This window comes from Zootoca vivipara, chromosome 1 (assembly GCF_965207765.1).
Source record: "Zootoca vivipara chromosome 1, rZooViv2.hap1.1, whole genome shotgun sequence".
NCBI lineage: Eukaryota > Metazoa > Chordata > Lepidosauria > Squamata > Lacertidae > Zootoca > Zootoca vivipara.
The window spans coordinates 44,250,138-44,265,848 of record NC_142582.1 but is presented as its reverse complement, the minus strand read 5'-3'; the positions used below and the strand labels follow the sequence as shown (position 1 = coordinate 44,265,848).

The window sequence follows — 15,711 nt, the reverse complement described above, 5'->3', positions numbered from 1 at the left end:
AAAGGCCTTCACAAAAGGCTCCTAAATAATCTTAGCTGTCGTGGTATAAGAGGACAGTCAGGACCTCTTAATAGCTTTGCAACTTTCCAAGAAGCAGGGAGCACAAATAAAGGAGCCGCTTTCACAATGGAGCTAAAGTAAGCAGCGTAGACCCTCCAAGGATCTGTGATGGAAATGAGCATCCAAGTCTGTGGATATCACTAAATTATTAATCTTGTGCTTACCCATATATTTTCCATAAATAAAAATAGCTGGAGAATTTTAAGCAGAAAAATGGCATGAGGGAAAAGTTTAAGTTCCCCTCTTCCTCTGTCCTGTTTAAAGACAACAAAAACAAACTTCATATCGCAGTCTCAGCAGCTACACTGTATAATTGTTTTTAAAAAGAAGTCTCTCCCCCCCCACACACACACACACAAGTTATGGAACTATGCATGACTCGTAATTCCAACTTTAGCAACCTCCAGAATCCTCTCAACCTCAAAATGTTACATTCATTTTGCATTCAGGCAGTTGGTCGCAGCTGTCACAGTGCAGAGCAGCTTCCTTCCTTATTCTATGCTACTGTTGCAATTTTGCTTTTTAAAGAGGATTTGAAATAATGGGTCCCTCACCCTATCACTTAGCACAAGGTAACCTGGACCTTAGCAACTGCCCACTCCAAGTCAACTTCAGCACCCTTTCTTTGTGAGCCAGATCAAGCTATGGTTGAAATTTCCACCCTGTTTCAGACTGTCTACAGGTTTAAAGCACATACACACACTGCACTGAAATTACCCTTTCTGTTCCTCTTCTCTCCCTAGAGAAACCTTGAGACCTTTAATTACCTGCTTCTTTTCCTGTCTCTCATAAATACAGCTTCCTAACTAATTTTCAAGGGTTCTTTACATCTTTCTATAGATTACAAAGGGGCTTTTCTTTCCCACCAGGTCACGTTACTAGACGTGAGTAGCCCGTGATGTGACTTTTAAATCGGTGCCTTTCTTTTGTCTCCCAGGAAACATAGTAGAACCATGTTAGTAGAATGGAGCTTGTTTACTCTCCACAGTTTCTTTTGCCCCTTCCTCCCAATAATGTAGATAAAATCTACACAACACTCTCTCCTCCTCCTCTCTCTCTCTCCCTCTGCATCCACATTAACATGTCAGACAGGCAAGATAATTTCTCATCACTTGGTAGGGGGTAAACACAGCAGATTACAAGATAATACTAAGGCAGCCTATTCTAACATTGATAACTCATCTTAGCTCATTCAGTCTTGCATATACATTAGGTTTAAGTCTGCTGTATATCATGATTCATTATAAAGAGCTGAGGCATGCAAGACATAATTAAATCCAAGCTTTGAGCTGAAGAATATCACATCCTTAACTCTGTGCACATTAAGGGCAAGAGATCAGGACTGAGCCTATGAGGAGCCAAGCATTAGCACACATTAGTCACCAGAACCACATCCAAGGCTGAGACCCGAGTCTTCAAGATACTGAAGTAAAGATGTCCACATTATCCTGACGAAAGATAAGATTTTGAGGAAGTAAAATCCTGAGACAGATTCCACATGCTAACCAACATCCTTGTGAAATAGTAACAGTCTTGACTACACAAACAAACAACATCAGCCAATCTTTTCTGGGCAGCTTTACACCAGAGTTTCCTAGACTCATCATGTTGTGAACAGAATATACATATGTCTAAACATTATTGTATACCTACATAAGAATCCAGGTTCAACCGAAGCAAGAATAATGCATTTAGATTTAAATGTTCAATCTCCTAAACTCTGTGTGTTCTCCTTAGAGATGGTGATGGTGACAATTAACACTTTTATGCCACATAACTGTATATGGGTCTTCTGGTTCTTCTTTAATCCTCACCACCACCTTATGAGGTAAGTTAGACTGAGTGACAGTAACTGCCTCAGGATCAACCAGTTAAGTTTCATTGGGAATCTCACCCTGAGTATCCCTGCTCCTAGTCTGATGCGCTAACCACCACACCACACTGACTATTTTCAACACTACATAATTAATTCCAAATTTATAGGTAGTGAAGCTCTGTCTGAGACAAAACAGGCTAATCTCAAATCATATATGCATGTATATCTTAAAAATGAGAAAAATGCAGTATTTGCTCACAACGCATCCTCAACCATGGGCAAATCACCAGCTTTTGACTTTGAGGCAGCCTCATTAATGGAAACTGCCATAACATTTATTGATCATTTACTCAGGTGATTTATAACCCACTCTTCATAAAATAACTCCCACAGTTGAGTATAACACAGAAATGTATAATATTGTGTATAAAAATAACTGTAATCAAATATAGTTTGCAGTATAAACTCTGCCACAACTACTCCTCTAAAAATTGTTACTTTAACATTTGCTTTTGCTAAATGTTAAAAGTTGGAAAATATTTATTTTCAGATATTTTCAGAAATTCTCAAGCATGTAGATCTTCACAATAAACACACAAAAACCTTGGGACATTCATACCAGAAATCTGGGAAACTATATTATCTTGAATTATTGCCCCATAGGTCGGGAAATCTGTGACCCACCAGATTACTGCCATCACCCCTGACCACTGGCCATGTTGGTTGAAGCTGATGGGAGTTGGAGCCCAACAACACCTGATGGGTCACAGGTTTTCCTGCCACTGGTCTACAGGGAGGGGAAACAGCATGGCCAAGAGAGCATGCATGTCAGGATTATAATTGTAATAAAACATGATTCCAAGATTTTATTTATTAAATTTACACCCCACTCTTCCTCTCAAAGGAGCCCAACAAGAGATAAAATGATTAAAAACATCTTAATTCCAATACAGATGCAGCTTGGGAAAAGGTCTCCACTTGAAATAATGGTCAAAAGAGGAAGGTCTTCAGTTGGTGCTGAAAAGGCAGCCGAGATGGCACCTGTCTGATACACAAGGGCAGGGAATTCCAAGGGGGAGGTGTCACCACACTGAAGGCCTGATTCCTATGTTGTGCAGAATGGACTTCCTGATGAGAAAGTATCTGCAGGAGGTCCTCCACCTGCAGGACATAGTGATAGATTGCATATATAAGGGGTAAGATTATCTTTCAGGTATTCTGGACACAGGGTGTACAGAGATGTACACACCAAAACCAGCATCGTGAACTTAGCCTGGTAAGCTAACTGGTGGGCAGTGCAATTCCATCAGCAGTGGAGGTAGAAGGTAAAGGTAAGGTACAGTTAAGTCCAGTCAAGGGTGACTATGGGGTGCAGTGCTCATCTCGCTTTCAGGCAGAGGGAGCCGGAATTTGTCCACAGACAGCTTTCCGGGTCACGTGGCCAGCTTGACTAAATCACTTCTGGCGCAACAGGACACCATGACGAGTGCCAGAGTGCACGGAAAGGCCGTTTGCCTTCCCGCCGGAGTGGTACCTATTTATCTACTTGCACTGGTGTGCTTTTAAACTGCTAGGTTGGCAGGAGCTGGGAAAGAGCAACGGGAGCTTACCCTGTCATGCGGATTCGAACTGCCAACATTTTGATCAGTGGGGGTAATGTGTTGGCAATATCCCTACCCCACTGAGCAATTGACGTGACATTGCAGCTTCTGGAACAACCTCAAAGGCCTTTCCACCTTAATGGAAAATAATATATGCATTACACAGACATAATGAATTAGGCAGTGCTGAACTGTTTCCACAGCCAGAAAGGCTTAGCCCAGCGGTCCACTGTTGAGGCAACGTGAGTTGCTTGCCTCGAGTGGTGGAAGCCTTGCCTCTGATGCCCATTCCAAAATCTCCCTGGAAGCTGGTGCTGATGCCAGCACTTCACAGGCAGCAGCACACAATTCAGGTAAGAGAGGTGTGGTACCAGCATGATGGCGGCGGAGGGGCACACGTTCCCATTTCACCACAAGTGGTGAAACAGGATGCATCACCCCTCCAGTCAAAAGTGTTGTAGCAGCAGCGGTATCGCTACCACCACTACTAACATTTCAAAGCCACCAGATCTAAAATACTTGGCTGTGGTTCATCACAGGCTAGTTGCAGCAATGAAGAGCCAGGTGATTTACCCCTACAAGCTAAAGGTTTCTCTCTCTGTTTGCAACTTCTCGGGTTTTCTACAACAAGCAAAGGAAGGCAATTGGTGTTTCTATCAGAGACCCAGAATAGTCTAGTACTGTAACCATCCAATGTACATTTGATTTCTTTATATTTAGGTATTTCCTAGAAAGCTCAGAACAGCTGACATGGAGCGAGCAATAGTCTACCACGCAGGCACCACACCCACGTGTCTTCAGCAACAATATAGAGTCTTGTGTTTCAAAGAAGGAAAATACTCACACGCATATCTGGCACCACAAGCAAGCTGATATACTATGCTGTAGACCTTTCTTTAAAATGGCTAATGCTGCTTGGGTCTATCAGTGCTACCATCGAGAGTTCTCCAAAACAGCTTCCATTTGTTGCAACCCAGCAGCATACATTAAAGAAGAAACGTTGTATAACACCTTGGCAAACTGCCAGGTCCAACAGAATCTTGGAAATGGAACAGAATTTGTGCAGTGATATATTCTGGCTGTTTCCGCCTCTGCTCCCCAGCCGCTCTTGCTGCTGCTGCAAAAGGAAGACTGTCTTAAAAATGCATCTCTCACACCCATAGATCCAAATACCTCTAGCATCGCAAGTCCACACCTCCTGCTGCCTTTTCAGAGGAGATGATAGATGCTTCTTCTTAGGTCTCCAACACACCTTTTGTTTCAGCCACTTGTCACTGTCCCAACCTGTAGATATGCCTGCATACCCATGCTGTGTCTCACAACTGTCCTAATTTGGCATTCCTGTGCAGCATCCATTCTCACCAGGGTTCTTTTGAAGTCATAGTTTCCTTATCTGTTCCTGACATGGGCAATGTTTCAATGAATCACAATCACCTAGACAAATCTGAAGGAAACCGCTGCCATAAAGCATTACACCTCAGTCATACATTTATTTAGCTCCCCCCTAGGTTGTCTGAATGAAATCTACCATACTCAACATGATTCATAGGCATTAGAAGGAAAAGTATTGTAATCCAGGTCTCTCTTTTATTTTGCTGTGTGTGTTATGCTTATTTCTACACTGGACATTTAGTCTACCAAGGGCATATTATCCAGTGATGAAGAGACTGCAGAAAACAGCCACAGACCCCTTTTAAATGCCCTGTGCATGGACCCAAGTAGAGCCCACAGGCCCAGCCAGGTCCACCTCCCAATGGTCAATTGTGTGAGCAGGCAGAATGCACCTCCTGGGCAGCAAGCTCAGTTGAGGGACATCCTTTGCTGCCCAGGAAGTGACCTGAAGGAGAAGTCTTCATCCCACAGCATGTGGGAGGAGTGCTGGCCCACAACGGCAGCCACCTAAGAGGGTGTGCGGACTTGTCATTAAAAAATTGTGAGTTTTGTAACAATGACAAATGGAACCTGGAAGAAACCTGAGAAGGATTGGGTATACCTGAGCAGATGTAGGCCTGAAAAAGATGAACTACAACAGCAGAAATTTGGAGAGGGAAGATTCACAGATAACCTCAACTGCCTTGATGAGAGAGCAGCAATGTAGAGTTTTCCAAATTCACCTAGCAAATTTGACAAGCAACTATACAAATACTTAACAAAAAGAAAGATGTGAAAACTGGGTATTGTACATTGTGTGTGGAAACTTATTTATTTTTCATAGGAAGCTGGTATCATAAAATGGATAGGACCATGACATCTGAACAGGAACTATCCTGTTCCAATCTTATCCTCAGCTATGAACTAGGTAGAAGGACTCAAGCAAACCACTCTCTCTCATCCCTAAATCCCCACAAAATCTTCTTCTTCTTCTTCTTCTTCTTCTTCTTCTTCTTCTTCTTCTTCTTCTTCTTCTTCTTCGATCACTCGTAGCCAAGTAATATTGTCTTCCATAAACACGGTTTTAACAATGAGTCCGTAAGTGACTGTGGAGGCCAATTCTGGATCCGGATGTCCTTCCAAGTGGGGACATTGGTTTCCGGGCGGGAGTTGATCACGGTGTGGATTTGCCAAGCGTGCCTTCCTCTTATCAGGTTTCTCCCTTGCGTCCTGAGATCGAGTGTCTTCAAAGCCCACGACACCTTTGGTAAAGGCTGTTCTCCAACTGGAGCGCTCACAGGCCAGTGTTTCCCAATTGTAGATGTTTATACTACATTTTTTAGATTTGCCTTGAGACAGTCTTTAAACCTCTTTTGTTGGCCACCAGCATTACGCTTTCCATTTTTAAGTTCTGCTAGTCAACTATACAGTGTGATTGTTAAGAATTGACAAGAAAATACATCAGTCATTTTGAACCCTTAGGGGAGAGGGAAAAAGCTACAAATGCTAAATACTGTTGTATAAATGCCATTTAAGAACATACCATGAGTACTAATTTATGACAGCATTTAAAATCTTATCTGGAGTTTTTAAAGCCTTTTAAGTATCTGATCACCATATATTTGGATGAGGAAGAAAAGCTCAAAGTTGTTTTCTTTGAGGAGTGTTAAAATCATGAGTCACAGGGAATCATACTACCTTGCCAAGTAACCTATCAAGGACACAGGTTGTCAGCTCCATTCAAGCCAAGCTTCACAAGGCTAATTGACTTACATAGTAAGGATGCATTGCCCTGACAACCTGGGCATATTCTCTACTACCGGTAGTGTGCCTAGTTCTTTCTTTTATTTAAATACCACTATGCAAGTTCTGTTTTTGTGCATGTGGACAAATTCTAATTGAGAAAGACTTTAAAGCATCTGTGATCCTTGGGAGACGACAGCTTTCTGCTTCATTAACTACTCATTTTTATCACATTTCCCCTTAAAGAATGAATGGCAATTTTCTTCTCTTTAGCATTATTACTGTGTTTTTAAAATCCCTTTACATAAATTATAGCTTCCTTTTAAGACCAACACTGTGTGAGCTTGCAAGCTGGAAAAGTAACCTCTTTAACAGACAGTAACCTGCAGGGAATGGGCTGGAGAAGCAATCTTGCCCCAGTTGGAAGATTCTAATTTACCTGGCTCCAACAATGAGTTGATTTCTATTGGCATCCAGAGCAAGCTGGGAGAAGTCCCGTACACCTGGATAGCTGAAATTTGAGACCCAAGGCTTCAGATCTGCAAAGAAAATGAAAAAGAAGGAGGGACAATGACACTGTTTCATATGCAATAAATGTTCTACAGGACATTCTGCTAATGGCTTTCCAACTGAAGCTCTATCAGTAGATGGGAAATATATAATCCAGTCATAGTTTTGGCTTTCTCGGAGTGCAAACCAATGTAAAAAATATGGCGGAATCATGTGACAGAATTGTAGACAACTCTAAAAGAGTAAACAGCAGGGTCAAATCTGGGATAATGACAAGTAGGATGATATTTGATCAAAATTGCTGGCTAGTTGATAATACCATCAAAGTGGGTGACTTCTTTTATTTGTACATGTGGTTGGATATGCCAATCAACTGATCAAGTACGAAGCAAGATGGGACTCCTTTACTGTTAATAGTTATATAGATGAGGGTGGTATCCAGAGAATGGGCCTTCTCTGTAAACTTTCCCCCACCCAACCTCATATTTGGGGCACTCTACCTCAAGAGGCATGCCTAACGCCCATTCTGCTATGATTTCTGCACCAAGTAAAAATGTTTTTGTTCTCTCAGGCATATGGACAGTTTTATTTATATTGTTTTTACAGTTATTCAGCGTGGGCTCTAGTGTGTGCTTTTTATAATTGTTACTGTACTGATACTGTGGATTGTTTAGTGTGTTTTATTATTTATTTTTAATAATATACAGGGGGGGATCACTTTCAGACTTTATTATTATAAAGAGATACACAGGTCTAATAAAAATCAAGAAAGAAATTTTGGAAAATGCTATTTGTGTATGCAAGGACAAAAAAAACAAAAAAAAAGCTGCTCTACTCCAAACATGCAGGAATTAGAATGTCAGAAACTCTAAGTCATGCAGAAAGCCTACATGGGTCTAGAAGGCTCTTCATTGCATATCTTCTCTGGTATTAGGAGGATGAGAAGGCCAGGTGACAGCTCCTAAGGGATGGAGCCAGCTAGCATATCCTCACACTCCCCTTGCCCTATTCTAGTTGCATGAGGGCTTTAACACCTGGATATACTTTTCATCTTTTGTAAATCAGTACAACATTCACCTAATGGCTCAGCTAGTTAGAGCATCGTGCTGATAATGCCAACATCGCAGGTTTGAACCCCATATGGGACAGCTGCCTATTTCTACATGGCAAGTGGGTGGGCCAGATGAACCTTGGGATCCCTTCCGGCTCTACAATTATATGATTCTATGATCTAAATATATATTGACAAGTTTTTAAAAACATCATTTTCTCTCAAAATAATAGTTTGATACTCTTTGTTGCTGAAAACTGTGCCAAAAGTACAAAATCTGGAGGAAAATGGAGTCTAGGAGGTGCAAATAAGGTTAATCCACAATTAAATCTAAAGACTGAATTTGTCAAGCATCAGAAATCCTGCAGCAGCAGCAGCAGCAGCAGCAGCAAGGTATTGCCAGTCCCTGTTCAGGAGGTGCTGGAAACACACTATTCCTGAAAGGTATTCAGAATACAATTTCTTCTAACTTTGCCTTTAATCCCTAGAGCAAATGACCTTTCCAAATAATAATGGTTCCCTGTGATTCACTTAGCTCTCTCCCCCCCCCCCATACAATAGCTATTCCTATAACCCTGTATCTCACCTTCAGATTTCCGAGGACTAACCCCCCAAATCAAGGTATTGCCTTGCACATAATGTATGGGGTGCCCTGTCCTCCTCTAAAGGTCCACTGCTACACAAGGCAAGATATTCAGGACACCTCAGCAAGTTATCCTAGTGCAGCAGAATCTGCCAGGCAGGTTAATAATGTCCCAACACTGCAGAAGCTGCAAAAAGAAAAGAAAAGGGGGGGAAATGCTGTATTCTGCTTGCTAATGAACCCGTCTTTAGCATAGATCCTTAGCAGCAAGAAATCTGTCTGAACCTAACCTACGGAAATAACATGCTTCAGGTAGGTGAGCTGGATAATGTGAACACTCCCCAGACGCCTGGGCATTTATGTTCTCTGATAGGAGGGTCATTTTACAACAACGAACCCTTTTTACATATGCTGGTCTGAGGCTCTAATTTTCTCTTGTCATTTCTTGCCCACGTGAGTTTTCTCCCTCTCCCTGCCTAACCCATTACCATGTCATGGCAGAAAAGATGAGGTGTGTATTTCCTCTCCCCTCCCCCTCCCCCTTTTCATCATTCACAATCCAACTTCACCGAGGTTCTGCCATCATCTCTCTTTTCTAAATAAACCCTGACAAAATTACAGGTGAAGAATTGTGGGGTGGAAAACACATGCACGGTAGGTAGCTCAATCCTTCCTATGATGGTTCTGAATGTCAGTCAAGCCTGGGAAATTACAGGCAACTGTCCCGATTTCTATTTACGACTGCAGGTGGCAGAGCATACAGAAAAAGCTTTCCCCGGTTATTAAATTAAAGGCTGCAAGACATGCATCTCTGTGGCAAAAATTCAAGCCTTTATAGCCGTATCATTGGGAGATGATTAAACACAGCATGGCTCTTTCAGTTAAAGACCCAACTACCAGTCATCAGAATTAATGCTGAATACCTCCACCAAGCCTTCTATTGCCTACACCTTTCTGTAAGAGGAAGGGGATAAATTGGGGAGAAAGTAACAGCAGAGGAAAGACTTTGGGATTTTTCCATTCACCATATTAAATCTCATTACCTAGGGTCACAGGCATCCCCGAGGGCACCGCACCGCTTTTATCTTAAAGAGCAAGCCTCAAAACCATATGAAGGTAAGTGCTGGAATAGGCCTGCTCTACATTAGATGAAGTTTACACATATGGAGCCAATGAACTCTAGAATTTGCTTACATTTGACCTTTCTTGGAGAGCTGAGCCGTCTCTTTAACTTTGGCTAAAAGCCCTCAGAAATCGGGCCATGTTTACATTTGCAAATGTATCTCTATATAAACACTATGAAAAATTAAAACCAAAACGGCCCAGCCGTGCATCGCTGGAAGCAGGGCAGGAAACCTAAAAATGAACAACTCAGGGCCTATCATCAAGGCTCCCCTTGTGCTTTGACTTTCTAACCCATAATGAGGGGAAAGAACCATATTTTTTCCCCGCCCTTGCTGTACACTGCTAAGTTTTCTTTTTAATGGTGTTATGGCTTCAAGTAACCACAAAACCAGTGGTGTGATCCAGAATTACAAAATCTCTCTATACCCAGACAGGGATACAGTAGACATATTAAAACTTTGAACACTTTTAGCTTTGTAGAGAGAAAAAAGGGGGGGAACAAAAGTAGCCCTACTCTATGAGGCCGAACTAGTGTGTTGTGTCTAGTGCTGTACTAGGACTGGGAAGACCCAGGTTCAAATATTCACTCAGCCATAAAGCATGCAACTAGTCACTCTTTCTCCCAGACTACAGGGTTGTTGTGAGGATAAAGTGGGAAAGGGGAATAATCATATATTAACTTACTTAATTGATTTTTTTTAAATCTAACTTTGTCTCCTCACTAGCAGCAATTGTAGTAATATAAAACCATTTAAAACTTTAAACCACCCCCTAAAATGAGTCAGCATATAAAAACAACCATCCACCCAGCAGAGCTGTAAAAACATAATATAAACAGAGTAAAGCATCACCATCTCTGCAGCCCACGTGAAATTTATGTCACAAAGTGACAGAAAACAGACATGTCTTCAGAGTCAGCTTGAAAATACATAGGGATAATTTCACTTGAAGGAGAATTCCACAGGTGTGGGGCCACTGCCCAACAGGCTCTGTTCCTTGCAGCCACTACCTTGATTTTTCTCACAAACAGGCACATGATCAGGACCTCATATGCACACTACAGGCAGGTTGACATAAATTCTTCAAGTAACCTGGTTCCAAACTACTTAGGGCTTTATATAGTTATCACCAGTACTTTAAAATTGGATCTGAAGGTGCATGAACTGGTGCAACTGGTACAATATTGGTATTAACATGATCTGACCAGCCAGCAACCAAGCAGATGCATTTTGCACCAGTTACGTTTCCAAACGGCCTTTGAAAGGCAGTCCAGCCCCACTTAAAGCACATGACATTCGTTCAGTCTGGATGTCATAAATGAAGAATAATTATGGTGATGTGCCAACTGCAACCCTAAGCAGATAAAAAGCACTGCCCTGAACTCCTTAAAGGAAGGACAGGGCACAAATGCAATAAATAAATAAATTCTTTTTTGTTTTCTTATCTTTTCAGGCAGAAGTCTAACACAGTCATCTAGATTCTAGAATGTTATGTCTTTGCATTCTATCAGCTGTCCAACATGTGTATGTTTGAAGGATTAAAAAAAAAAAAGTTACAGCAGAAGTGCCTCTTCAAGAAATCTGACCCATAACAGAGCTTTCACACTTACTTAAACTTGAAGTTAAATCCGAAGGGAAGATCCGTTAAGCAAGTTATACTTGGGGTGGGTGTGTTATCTTTGTTCTAATGAATCATTTGACTTCTACCCTGCACTTTTGTGAATTAACAAACTGACAGGCATAAAGGTTGGGTTTTTAAAGGAATTGAATACCACCTTGGGTGTGAGGAGAAGTGTCACAAGCCCATCTTCCCCTGTGCTTGTTCTCCATTTCAAAATTGCAGAGATAAAATGCAAAGCATGCATGATCAAGCGCAGTACAAGAGACGAAATGAGAAATCCCACCAGCTGAAATGTGTGTGCTCATTTTGCTTTAAATTGCCTTGCCAACTAGAATAGGTGATGGCCAATTCACAGGGCCAATAGGTGTTTCTCAACAAGTGGTGGGTGCATGCACTATTAAGCCCTGCCACAGGATGGAAGTGGTTAAGCGATCAAGTTGCCTGAGCAATTAAGCAATCAGATCAACTGCTCCACCACTCAGGTGTAATGTACATTTGTGATCTCAGAGGTTGCTTCATATGAATTTGGCCCATATGCCAGTTTTTTTCTGGAGCATCTTGGTGTTGTTTGTTTGTTTGTTTGTTTGTTTACAGGCAAATAGAAAATAGCTTATTGCTCTGGGTTTTAGCAGAACAAGATTAAGGAAGCAATTGACTGGGCTGCTCTTGGCTTTTAATGGCTAACTGGCCTAGAAAAAAAGAAGAGTGAAGAGTGCTTCTGGCAAGCACATTACTCGCATCCGCAGCCAGTGGATGAGCAGCAATCTGCACTTCCAAATCCTCAGCAGTCCAGCATTTAAGACAGGAGTCCTTTAGGAATCATATACTAATCCTGGGAGTAGGTTCCAAGTACATCCTGTTCTGCTGTAGAAGAGGTGAGCGTTCTTGAAACAGTAATTAAATTTTATCCTTCGGACTCAGTTTCAGAATCTGTGTTCTTTGCTGAACTTTGCAACATGATGTAGTAATGAGAAGTGCCACTCACCATATGCTGAGTGCTTTTCTTGCAACACTGAGCAGGAGCAGGTAAGGTGGGTTAACCTCCACTTTCTCCTCTTTACCCTTTGCCTATCTCAAAATTCCCCCAGACTGTCACTCCAGGAAATTTCCCAAGCTAGATATTGGAGGTTCACTCTCCCTGTACCTCGGGTTAAGAACTTAATTCGTTCCAGGGATCTGTTCTTAACCTGAAACTGTTCTTAACCTGAGGTACCACTTTAGCTAATGGGGCCTCCCGCTGCCGCTGCACCACTCCCGTGCGATTTCTGTTCTCATCCTGAAGCAAAGTTCTTTACCCGAGGTACTATTTATGGGTTAGCGGAGTCTGTAACCTGAAGCGTCTGTAACCCAAGGTACCACTATACCTCAAATAAAACAACTTGCCAGAAAGCAGACTGCCCTCTTTCTCAGCCAATCACATACACACGCCAATCTCTTATGTGCTCACTCACAGATATTTGGAGGCTCAGATGGTAAATAAAGTTTGGGCGGAGATCAGAGGTAAAAAATAGTCTCCATCTCAACTGGAAATAAATGGCAGGCAGTTCATGTGACAGCAGAGAAGTTTATTTACATATCCCAAACTCAGAGCCTACCCTTCCCTTGCTTCGGAGCTCCAACAAGGGCAAAAATTGTGAAAAGTATTGTTGAAATAAAAAACGTTTTTAGTCTGAGTTTTGTGAGATTTTAAGCATCCGCTGACTGAAAGGTGGGTGAGAAGAAATGAGGAGAAAGAAAAGAACCACTGCTTGCTGCCTTGAGGTTCTGAGCCATATATGAAGATAAGCCTCAAATAGTTGCAGATATTTAGAAATTCCTAGTGAAGGGCTTCAATTCTGCAAGGATGCCAAGATGAGGATCCCAGAGCACAGGAATGGCAAAGCACTTATTTCTCCCACCCAACACCTAATGGGGGAAAAGAGAGAAGTCTGCATTTTGCAGGCATTGACTGTGCAAGGAATTTCTGCTCTACACAGTGGATGCCTGCAAAATGCTCCCAGAGCAAGGGTTCCCTGACGGACAGTGGGAGCAAACCTTGCTCCAAGCAAAGGAACGACTGGGAGCTCAATTTTAGCTCCCAATTGTTCCTATGAAGCCCTATCTGTACCCACCCCACCCCTGGTATCAGGTGCAGGGGAGATGGATGTGGTTTGTTAGAAATGGCTTCACAAGCCAAATTAGAATCCCTTGTGGGCCAAGTTTGGCCTGCAAGACTGGAAGTTTCCAACCCCTGATGGATAAAGTACTTGGGCTAGATGGACCAATAGTATTTATACCAGTGATATAAATACAGCTTCCTATGGTTCCTATAGTGTTGGAACAGGTATTTAATGCTGCATATCTGAGTAAACAAGCTTATGATCATAATGTAAATCTACAACACTCATGTGATTCCAATGTCTTGTTATGGTTTTTGTATTGTGAAGTCAGAGGGCACTGGCATGTTTCAGGGTAAGAATGAATGGAAATGAGTTTGTAAGTAGGAGCTCTTCTCTCTCTCTCTCTCTCTCTCTCTCTCTCTCTCTCTCTCTCTCTCTCTCTCTCTCTCTCTCTCAACAGAAAGTGTGTTTAGGATTGCAGTCTACAATGCTTACATTTTCTGTAAAAGGAAAACTAGCCCTCAGTAAGTGTTCATATGGCATGTCAGCACTGAAAGCGTGTAATCTATGAGCTGTCAGCAGATGCTGTAATCCCCCCTGCTGGAGACGGTGCTGAAAGGCGTAATGAAAATAATAAAAACACCTTGAAAGACATACCACAGAAAGTCAAAAGAAAAGCATCCCCGAGGATACACATCTCCAGCACCTCCAGAAAACCGCCAGCACCTCCGGCAACCCCTTTAATTAGCCTTCAGGCGAGAGATTTATATCGGAGAACATTGTCATAAAATAAAGCTGATTCAACAATAAACACTTTGGTAATAAAGCAAAACATATTACACTGCTGGGCGCCTGCCAGACCCAGTGGGCAAAAATAAATCCTTGCAATCCCCCCCAAACTACAACTGTAGTCTTAGGAGTCACAGGCTCCTTTTGCAACTCTCTTTGTGCATTTCTCACAGAATTTAGTTGTCATTTTTTAAAAAGTGCCTATATTCTATTCCTGCAGACTGACAGCGTCTGTGTATTCATAGAACTGTGAAACTAATTTTCCTCCCTGGTGTTCTAAATAGCTCTGAGCTAAATTCCAGTTTGCCCACTTGCTTCTAAGGCTGACAACATTACCAGCATAGGCTTTTCCTGCTGCTGCTGCTGCTGCTGCTGCTGCTGCTGCTGCTGCTGCTGCTGCTGCTGCTGCTGCTGCTGCTGCTGCTGCTGTTGCTGTTGCTGTTGCTGTTGCTGTTGCTGTTATTTATTTTTATTTAAGGATATTTATACCACCCTTCATCATCCATTTCAGGGCAATTCACATTATTATAGTAGCTGTAGTAATAGTAATATATTTACAGAATACACTATGAAGCAAGTAAAAACACCACCGCAATATGAAAACAGCAGGAGACAGAATTGACAGAAGTACTGAAAATGTTTTTTAAAGGCTTGGGAGAATAGAAAAATAAGTCTTTACTGGGCCCCTTAAAGAAATAACAAGGAAAGTCGCAGGCAAGCTGCCCTGGAAAGCGAGTTCCAAAGGCAGGATGCTACATCAGGGGTGGGGTGGGGATCTCCCCTGGTCCCCACTGGTTTGTGTGAGTCCATCACCAGACAATACAGACAATAATGTATAGGCAGATTTAGAAGTGTTCCTTCAGGTACCGGGCTCCCAAGCCAGCTAGGACATTTTAGGGAAGCAACAGAACCTTGAAAACAGAAGCCAGCTCCTTCAACATGGGCAAGATGATCCCAGCAGGTAGACCCAGGTTCTAACATATTTTCTGTTCCCTCATCACAGACATCCCTTTGCACTCAAGACTGCAGCCTACATTCAAGGTTTCCAAAGAAAGTGCTAATGAATTCCAGCTTACTGGTCTAGGATGGGGTGGAGCTGCTATAAACACATGCTCATCCAATCTTCCAACTGGCCAGGGGTTGTCAAACCTATGGGCACATTTGTAAACTGGAGAAACTGTTGCAGCACACACACAAAAACCCTAACCAAGCACTCATCACAACCTATGCTATTGGCTTGAACAGAATTCTTCTTTCAAGCCTAGTGTCATCAGGGGAGGGTATATTCTGGGAACCAGTGAAAGTCTCTAGGGCACACTGGCAATTCCTAGCTCAAGGGAACA

The 15,711-nt window shown here is 42.2% G+C and overlaps 1 protein-coding gene across 5 annotated transcripts in view; it reads right to left on the bottom strand.

The window, feature by feature from the left end:
* Window positions 1–15,711, bottom strand: part of SEMA5B (semaphorin 5B) — a 360,750-nt gene that overhangs the window by 131,320 nt on the left and 213,719 nt on the right. For all 5 annotated transcript variants that reach the window (XM_035128943.3, XM_035128952.3, XM_088662258.1 and 2 more), the window contains one exon: window positions 7,031–7,130. In XM_035128943.3, coding sequence (XP_034984834.2) covers window positions 7,031–7,130 — 100 coding nt within the window. The remainder of the gene's footprint in view (window positions 1–7,030; window positions 7,131–15,711) is intronic.